Source organism: Merops nubicus, unplaced genomic scaffold (assembly GCF_000691845.1).
Source record: "Merops nubicus isolate BGI_N331 unplaced genomic scaffold, ASM69184v1 scaffold4731, whole genome shotgun sequence".
Lineage (NCBI taxonomy): Eukaryota > Metazoa > Chordata > Aves > Coraciiformes > Meropidae > Merops > Merops nubicus.
The window spans coordinates 21,405-30,674 of record NW_008586066.1 but is presented as its reverse complement, the minus strand read 5'-3'; the positions used below and the strand labels follow the sequence as shown (position 1 = coordinate 30,674).

Sequence of the window (9,270 nt, the reverse complement as noted above, 5' to 3'; positions counted from 1 at the left end):
GCAGGAAAACAGGGGAAGGAGCAGGATGGATCTTGGAAAACATTAAAACCAGAGTCTGAAATGTTTAACTTAGAGTTGCAAGCAGCCTTAGGCACACGTGGCTACACAAGGCTGCCCAAACTTCAAGGCTTGTCCCCTGTACCTCTGCGTGTGAAAGATGACATTTTTCACAGGGAAATGAGTGAACTGTAAGCCAACAATTAAACAAGGAATTTGTACCAGAAAATATGTCTTTAAAATGAAGAAATGAACAGTAAGGGACTGATCTGACAGCCGCTGGGGCTGTGGGCAGCCCAGTGTGGCAGCTGGGTGTGGTGGGCAGGCTGACACACCCCCAGGAGCTCTGCTGCCCTGGGCGTGCAGTGGTCTGCAGAACTGAGGGAAGGCAGCTCTGTGTTAGGCAGAGGAGGGGAGAGCTCTGGCAGCTACACCTTGGAACAAACACCTGGAGTGGTCTCCAGCATGGGCAGCGTTTAAGTGGTGAGGCTGGTGATGGAATATTTGGGAACGTGACTGATTTGGGAACTTGGAGGAGGATTTTTGGAGGTGCCTCCTTTTCCCAGAATGAAATCCATTTGTGTTTTCCCTTTTCCCTCTGAACTCCAACGTCTCCTGTGGATTTTGCAGCCTGAGTGCTGTTTGCAGACCAGGTGTTGAGCAGCTTGAAACCTGTGCTCATGTAAGGGGTAGTTCCAGGATAGGTTTAATTACTAACACAGTTGCTCGTTGTTTGTGATGGAAACCAGTGATAATAATGTTTAGTGAGATTAAGAATAAATGCTTATGAATCCTGCCCAGATGATAGGTATGGGAAAATACTCGAGTCCAACACTTGGCAAAGGATTGGGTCAGTCTGATATATATTATGTCTTGGTGTTTTTCTCTTATTCCAGTGCAATGTCCTGTAGTAACTGGATATCACATTAGTGTCTCAGGCATAATTCTGTTTAACATCTGGATGATTCAGACTGAAAACAGACATCTTCTGGAAAGGAATAATTCCTGTTCCTTAGAGCAAAATGAGAAAGTTAAAGAGCTAACAGATTTTTTGATACTTAATGTTAATTTCTATATAAGAAAATGGCAGTACTCATATTGTTTGGTAATCATAGTTTAGGCTGGCAACGTGCTAGGAAAGAATGGAAAAGTTACAGGTTTTGTTGAGGGCAGGATGTTACTTTAAAAAAATACTTTGCAGCTAGGAGATAGAGTGCTGGGTTCTGTCCCTCTTGTGGGACTCTCAGATGACTTTCTGGCAAGGCAAATAGTCCTCCTGGTAGTGATGGCACATGGTTAAAGTCTGTAAGACAAACCCTGAGGTCCAAGGAGATTGTTTTGCTAGATGCAGCTCTGTTGCCACATCTCCTCTTCCTCTCTCTGTCTCTTTTTCTCACGTGCTCAGTCCCCTCCTCACTGGTGTTCAGTGTTTTGAAGTTCTCCAGTTAACAGCTCTGGGAGAACTTGGGTGAGCCAGCTTGGCTGTGCCACCCCATCCCTCTGCTCTGGGGAGGTCTGGTGGGATTCTTTGTGTAGTAGGTAATGTAGGTAGTCCTTATGTGGGAGTGACACTGGGAATATGAGTGTGAGTGATTCTGTATCATTCCTGAAGTTCAGTACCACACACCCTAAAGCTTGCCAAATTCATCAGGAAGCTTCTAAAAAAGCTTCTAAAGCTTCCTGTCTGCAGGAAACATAATTACAGCACAGAGAAATTGGAGTCCACACTTTGTCTGGGCCTCTTGGACTGTAACAACAGCCATCTATTAAGCATCTGAGAATAGTTTAATAATAGAACAGAAGAAAGCAAATGTAGCTGCCAAACCCCCACTATTCTTCAAAAGGCAAGATGACTTTTTGGCATTTCCCAGCCTGCCAGCTCTCATTCATAAGCCTGAATGAGAGTTAGCTCTCCCACAGCAATGATAAATCCCCAGAAAGGCAAATTCTGATCCATGGGATGCTGTAAATGGGTTTGGTTTGGAACGTGTGGCTGTTGCCTGTTACAAGCACTTGGATTTTTCCATTTACAGTCTGTCAGTAATGGACATCTTTTCCAAAACTGCCTTGCAGAGAGTGCTCACCAGCTTCTGTTAGTGACACTAGAGCCAAACCACATCTCTGTGGAAGATGTTGAACTGGATTTCACCTCTTCAGGGGCTGGTTTCTTGTCCTGTGTGTTGAATGATGCCTCAGATGCAGGAACCTCAGTGCAGTCAGTAGTGGAGGGGGGGACTGTGAGGATGTAATTTCCCCCCAGTGTTTCTTGCCTTGCTGGCAAGCAGTCAACAAGGTAGAACTGATGTTTGAACAACTGCTCGTGTTGCAGCTTACTCTGTTCCTGGAAATGAAACCTTTTTTTCTTGCTATCTGTTAAAACGTGAAGGCTCATCCATCAGACATGGAGCAGTCCTGGGAATGTGTCCTGGTCCCTTGGAGATTTCCTGCCTCTCTACTTGTACAGAGCCAAGCAGGGGAGGGAAAAGTCATTTTCTGCCTTCTTCCTAAGTCTGTTGCAGGGAGGAGGAGGAGGCAGCTAGTGAAGGTTTTTTCCTTAATTTGAATTTTCTCCTGTGTTCTCTAAGCTACTGGATACCATACACCAATTCTAGAGGAATGTGTCTGAAAATGAACAACATTGTTCAAGTTTTTTCTTTCAGAAGATTTGAGTTCTTTAGGGTCTGTAATCTTTAATGTGCCTGAATACTTTTAAGGCTGTTCTTGTAGCCTGTAAAAGCAGCATGGGTGGGAAATGTTTGGCATCAAATGAACTTACTTCCTGAGTTGGTTTTTCTTTAAAAAAAAAAAAAAGAAGGAAAATTGTGATGAAGTAAGAGGCCTGAAATAGAAATGGTTGTAAAGACAAGTCTGGGATGAAGCTGTGATCTCTGGCAAAAGCATTTCTTTGTGAAGTGCTTCAGAGGTAGAAACAAAAATAAGTGTTTAGTGTTTAATAGATTAGGGAGTCGTCGTGATGGAAGCCAAGAGACATTGCTGAGGCTGAATGAGGAAGTCAGGGAATTCAAGGACAATGGAGAAGTATTTGGCGGGTGACTGCTCTAATTAAAAGGTCAGACTCTGTTGGGTGCTCAGAAAAGGTCTCTTACAGCACTGTGAAGAATTGCCAGACCCTATCTTCCTCATTAAATCCTTGGCCAGAGATTGGACCCTGGTTTTCAGGTCCAAAGGCATTTTATTTGGGCCACAGCTTTTCACTGGCCAAGTCTGTATGTTGCTGAGATGCCAGATGCCCACATCCAGCAGTGAGATGCCATCACCACATGGGCAGTGGCTCCAGGGAAGGTGTGGGATGGACCCACTCTGGCACTGTGGTTCAAGGAAAGCTCCCCTGCTAGTCAGCAGCAATCTCCTCTGAGCTGGGCAAGGAAGTTTAGGAAGACTTACCTCCTCCTCCTCCCCCCAAACAGGGCTATTGATGTACAGGGTTATTTTAATCCTCCTCCAATTTACTCAAGACACTTGAGTAGCTCTGATGTCTATTATTTGTGTTTTTTACTGGAAATGTTTACATTCCTCAAACTGTGGTGACATTTATTTCTGTGCAAAGGAGGCATAAGCCTCATCTAAATCCCATTTAGTCTCTGTTGGGAGAATGCCTGACACTTGGACTTTCCCTGGCTCCCAGCAGCAGAGTGAGTTTCCCACTGGGTCTGTGTGAGCCAAACTTGAAAGCTTGTCCTTGAGTTTTGATGCATGATATCCCTGGCAGCTGTTTGCTACCTGCACGATCGTTCTGGGAAAGGCACAAAATGAGAAATCTCATTTTCAGTCTTCAGAAATCCTTGCAGGAAAAATACAGATTAGCAGAATGTGTTTTCCAGTCATCTAAAGGGGATGTCAGCTGGTGTGTTCTCTTAGGTTGCCTGCCTGTTTGAAACCTCACACTGAAAGTCCTTGGGGATAAAAGTGTTGATTCTAGGCTTGAAAAAAATAAAGTTAACATATTTATTAAAATAAATAAGAAAAGAGGAAAAAAGAAAGCTGTAGCTGAGAGAGAGATGGTGACTTTCAGAGCTGCTGGGCATGAAAATGAGACAGCCACACTTTCCTGGATGTGTTCTCCTTCCATTTCCCTCACCCTTTCAACAGTCATGTGGAAGTGATGGAATTTGAAGACTCCAGACATTTGTCTGGACTTTCTGGATATTTCACAGTCTGGTCAAAGCAGCAGCATGTATCCCCAGACAGCTCCTGTCCCAGTGAGAGGTGCAGTCCCTGCCAGTGACTGTCATCTGTCCTCAGTGGCAGGTCATCTGTGTCACGAGTGTGCAGAGATGTCTGTTCTGGGTGGAGGTCTGGGAACCTGTGCTAGATCAGCAACTGATGTCCTGCCAAAGGTGTCTGTGACACCAGAGACTCTCTACTCACCTTCCCCAGGATTTTGGACCCTCCAGACTTCCCTGGGACAGCACTGCCTGCTAAAGCAGGAGTCTCAGGGATGATAGTTTGGTAGCAATTAGACCTCATGTTCTGTGAAGCAGATGGGTCAGGTGCTGTGGACTGTGCAACCGATTGGAATCTGAAGAATTTTGGCTAATATTGACAGCAGGTGTTTGCCTGTGATAAGAAACGGGTCATTCACAAACCTGGACCTGGACCTGACACAGGATCGGCGGGTTCGTCACGGTGTTTGCTTTGCAGTTCACACACTTCTCCTCCTCACTGCTGGGAGAACAGTCGTGTATTGTAGTTTGATAGGGATTAATAACTCTGCTTTCCCCCTGGATTTCCACGGGGCCCATTTGTTTAAAAAGGGCAGTTTTACTCCACAGGGTCTGTGGAGTTTTCGACCTGCCGACACGTTCACGACGTTGCCTTCGCCTCGAGTGGCTGGTAGGAGAAATCCTGTTTGATTTCCCAAAGTCACAATTCCTCACCCATAGCTCAGTCTCAAAAGAAGGTCTGAACTCTGCTTGTGTGGTAAGGAAAATGCTCACTCTCTGACAGAGAGGTGGTGTTGGGGACTGCCCGGGTACGCCAAGGAGCTGCGTGGCTGTGCCCAGTGCTGGGGCACCAGCCGGGTTGTTGGGGATCAGTTGGAGAGCTGAGAAGGCAACACCAGGTTTCAGATGGGTGCTGCATTGTGTAGAACTGCAGGTGAATTGTGGATCACTTAGCAGGACCTGATACAATCTAAAGGAGGTCGAACCAGAGCCAACTGAAAGCAGGATGAAGTTTGCCCTTCCAAGACAGGGAACTCGTTAACTGGCTGCAGTCTGGAGCTGCTGATTTTGCTCTGTACAGAGGTGATTTGCCAGAGACATGAGGCTTTCACCCACTAAGCTGGCTGCAAGGAATTCAAGGTTGTGCAACACAAGCCACCCTTCCCTAGAACTAAGAGGTTGAGGAGGTGAGTGGTATTTTAGCAGTGGTCTGTGAAGGGGTGGAGACTTCAGCAGGACTTGAACCTGCCCTGAACACTCAGGGGCTGTATTTGCTAATGTTGGGGTGAGGGAGTTTTAATGCAAGCACTGGTTCTGAGCTGAGAAAACCTACAGCATGGGCTGTGGCAATGTGAATTCCTTGGTGCTGCCTTGCTGCTACTATTTTTTTTCTTCTTCTATTATTATTATGGTGGACACTTGGAAAAACTCCTGTTTTGAGACATAAGATATCATCCTCTCAGCCCAGACACAGCCCAGCATCCTGTTAATTGGGTTTTGTTCTTCCTCAGCCATCTGCCTGCTGAGAAGCATCAGACAAGTCCCATTCCCTACAGAGACCCTGTTTCTCTCCCATGCTTTTGTTTATCTCATCTCTCTATAGTTTGTCAGATCTATAAAGCAAAGAGTGTGTGCTTCATGTTTGCAAAGGGCTCTCCAGAGAGGGCTCTGCTCTCTGTAGGGTTTCTTAGGTGGTACTGCGTAAATATAATAAATCAGAGGATGGAAGTCAAGTTAGCCTTAAAAAAGGAAAACAAAAACAAAACCACAGGGCTGTGCAACAAAACTTTGGGTCTTAATAGCTTGTTAGTGGCTTTATTTCTTCCTCAGGCATGGTGACACACTGTTAATACACTTCTGGTGTTCCTGGTTCTGATATGCTTTAAATTTAACAGTTTTCTTTTTGCTTTCAGAGGTTTGCCATTAAAATATTGCCAGCCTGTCTGGAATGTGCACGTTGTGTTAGAGCCTTGCCAGGGTGTTTCTAAGGCCCAGAACTAGTCCATGAGGGTGCTCCACCACCCACCAGCTGAGGAGAACAGCAACAGCCTTGTTGGGGTTGGTTGAGTTTCAAGCACATTAATGCTTCTGTTCTCCAGGTGAAAGAGAAGGCAGTTTTCATGGAGTTCTTGAGATAATGGTTCTGCTTCCAGGCTGTAGTAAACACCTTCTTCAAGAGAAATATGACAGGTTTTCCCTAAGATGTGCTTCAGTATCATGTTATTTAAACTTTAGCCAACTCCTGGAGAACAGTATTACTTCAGCTCTTAGCATTTTTCAGTCACTTCAAGGATGGGAAGTTGCAGAGTTGGTCTTAAGCAAAAGAGATGTGCAAAATGTGAGCTGTGGCAAGAGTGGGACCAGGGGTCACTCAGGGGGGGCAAAGTCCTTGTGCTTATCCAGCACTCCTCCATGGGGCAGAAGGAGAGGGTGCAGGTAACTCCAGAGAGGTGATGGGAGAGACAGCACAGGAGGAGGAGGGAACATCCCATGAGCTGAATGTCCTCCTGCTCCTGGCACAGAGGACTTGGTGCTTGCTGCTGCTGTTTCCAAGTCAGATGTTCTGACTTTGGTCTTTTAAGATACTGAAATTCTGTTTCCTATTATTTCTGATATCATCAGAAGAACCTGAGACAAAAATTCTTGGCTCTGTTGTCACTGTGAATCACAAACAAGGAGCTTGAAATAATGAGGGGAAAGAGATGTTGGGAAACAGTGGTGTAGGAACCCAGGAGAGTCCTTTCATTGATGCACACAAACCAGAGCACAACTGTTCCTTAGATTCCATGCATGGCTGTGAAAAGCCAGAGCCAAATTCTCCTTGTAAATCAAGGTGGCTGCACTGACTCCAGCAGCCCTGTGCCAGCACATCCCAGACAGAGCCTTGCCTCAGGCTATTGATAGCAACAGGGCAGTAGCAGAGCTGCCTGGAGAGGGTCCACTGGGGCAAAACTGTGGTTAAAAATAACAGCAATAAGAATGACAGAGAGCTCTGCCTCCTGGTTCTCCTGTGGGAGGAGGCTCCTCCAAATTGTGATGCTGTGCACCTCCCAGCAGCTCCAGACACCCCCCAGCCTGCACAGCTCAGGCAGACCCAGCAGTCACTCTGCTGGGCCAGGTTTCCAGGGGCAGTCTGTTCCTCTAGATGATGTAAGAACGGTGTGACAGCAACTGTGGTACAGGCTGTCTCTGCTTGAGTGCCAGTGCAACCGTCCTCTCAGCTGCTCTTCTTTCTCTGCAGCTTCAGGAGGGCTAAGGTGTTCCTTTCACCAGATACCTGAGGGGTTTATGCTTTAAATTCCTCAATACACCGTGGTGAAAAGGACAGAGAATGTCACCATCAGCCACTGATGCTTTGTGTTTCCTCTGTGACCCTGTTACTCAGAGATAGACAATTAAATTTCCCAGCTGCATTTTACATCATCTCCAGAGAGAGAGAGAAAACTTCCCCAGGCACCCTTGAGTCAGTTCCTTACAGGAATTTCCAAAAAAGCCCAGCAGAAATTCCCACTGTGTGCTGTTATGCTCTTTTCATTTTCCCAGAAACTTGTTAGTTTATTTGCTGTGCCCCACCATTCCAAGCTCCCTTTATAGATTAACTGGAGTATTTTGGCTCCAATCCATCTCTTCCTTGGGCTCAAAATGAATGATACCAGGACTGTCTCTGAAACCAGGCAGGAATGTGAAGTTTTTTGATTAAACAGCAACACCACCCTTGAAACTTTTCTCTCTGGCAGCTTTGAGGCCCCACTGCAGAAGTGCAGTGTTTGGGATGGCAGATTAAGGTTTGGGGACTCAACCTTTTTGAAGAAAACAGATGTGTCATGTTCTGGTAGGATCTGGAAGCAGTTTGCATCTCCTCAGAAGGTGTCACTTCTCTCCAAAGGTTTTCAAAACTTTGTTTGCTTTCTTTTAATAACTAATCTGTCTTTAGAAGTCGTTTAAATGGGAATTACTAAACAAGGTCACTGGCTAGTACCTGCCTGGCTTGCCAGGCTCAGCCTTTCTTTAAGGGCTCCTGTCCCCTGTGAGCATGTCAGAGGGGTTTGAAGCTGGCTGAGTGTGTGACCATCTCCTGTGTGTGTCTTTTGTTGGCTTTTTCAGCAGGCTGCTTGTGCAGATCTCATTTGTTACAAGACAAATTATTTTCATCACGTTCATGAAATAAAGCATGATTTGGTTCTTGCTTCTCTGAGAAGCAGTGGAAGCCTTTAAGGAGGGGGGAGAAGGTTGATAAACATCTCGAGCTGGGACTTTCAACCTCTTGTATTTATTTCTAGGCAAATTCAGAACCTAGATTGGATTCTGGCCCTTGATGTTCTGCAATCATAATAATAATAAGAATCTTCTAATTGTATGCATAATCTTTTAGACTTAATGATGATCTAGAGAACTCATTATTAAAGAATTAGCTGCTCTGTTTGTGAGAGAGAAAATGATCACTCCAAGATACTGATCATCAGTGAAGCCAGAAATTTGCTTCTAGCTACTCTAATACTGTTTCCATGTTTTCCCCTTGGGCCCATGTGTGATGCTCACTGCCTGGTCTCCCCAGAGCAGTCAGAATCCTCCCACTGAGTCTTTTTCACACGTTTCTCTTTCTTTTTAGGATCCTCTGGATATGATTGGAATGTGACTACAGAGAAAAATGTGCTTTTCTAACAACTCGATTGTGGACAGTTAATCAGACTTTGAGTTCTGGAAATGCTACAACATGGATTCATCTGGGAATCAGCTAGAAAGATGGACTCACAGGCAAGAGGGCAGAGCTGGAGAGCTGGTAGAGCCTGTGGCTTCTCCTGACAATGGTAACTGTCTTTCAGCAGTGAAGTCCCCAGGCAGTGCAGAGCATCTCTTGCACCTCCCTGGAAGAGCAGACTCTGCTTACAGCTCCTTCTCAGGGGGATCAAACGTTCCAGAGTATCCCACCCCCTTGTGCTGTGGTGAGAACTGCTGTTTGCCTCCAGAGCAGGTACCATACATGGACTCAGAGTATGTAAGAGGTATTTATCATCTCAGTGCAGCCAGCTCTGACCTCAGGGGCATGTCCCCATACAAGGCACCAGCCCCAGGCATCCATAATAACACC

The 9,270-nt window shown here is 45.8% G+C and overlaps 1 protein-coding gene across 1 annotated transcript in view; it reads left to right on the top strand.

Annotated features, from left to right (window-relative positions):
• Positions 1–8,895: 8,895 nt before the first annotated feature.
• The window catches only part of SHROOM1 (shroom family member 1), a 10,690-nt gene continuing 10,315 nt past the window's right edge, over positions 8,896–9,270 (top strand). Inside the window, exon 1 of the mRNA XM_008948517.1 lies at positions 8,896–9,253. Coding sequence (XP_008946765.1) covers positions 8,896–9,253 — 358 coding nt within the window. The remainder of the gene's footprint in view (positions 9,254–9,270) is intronic.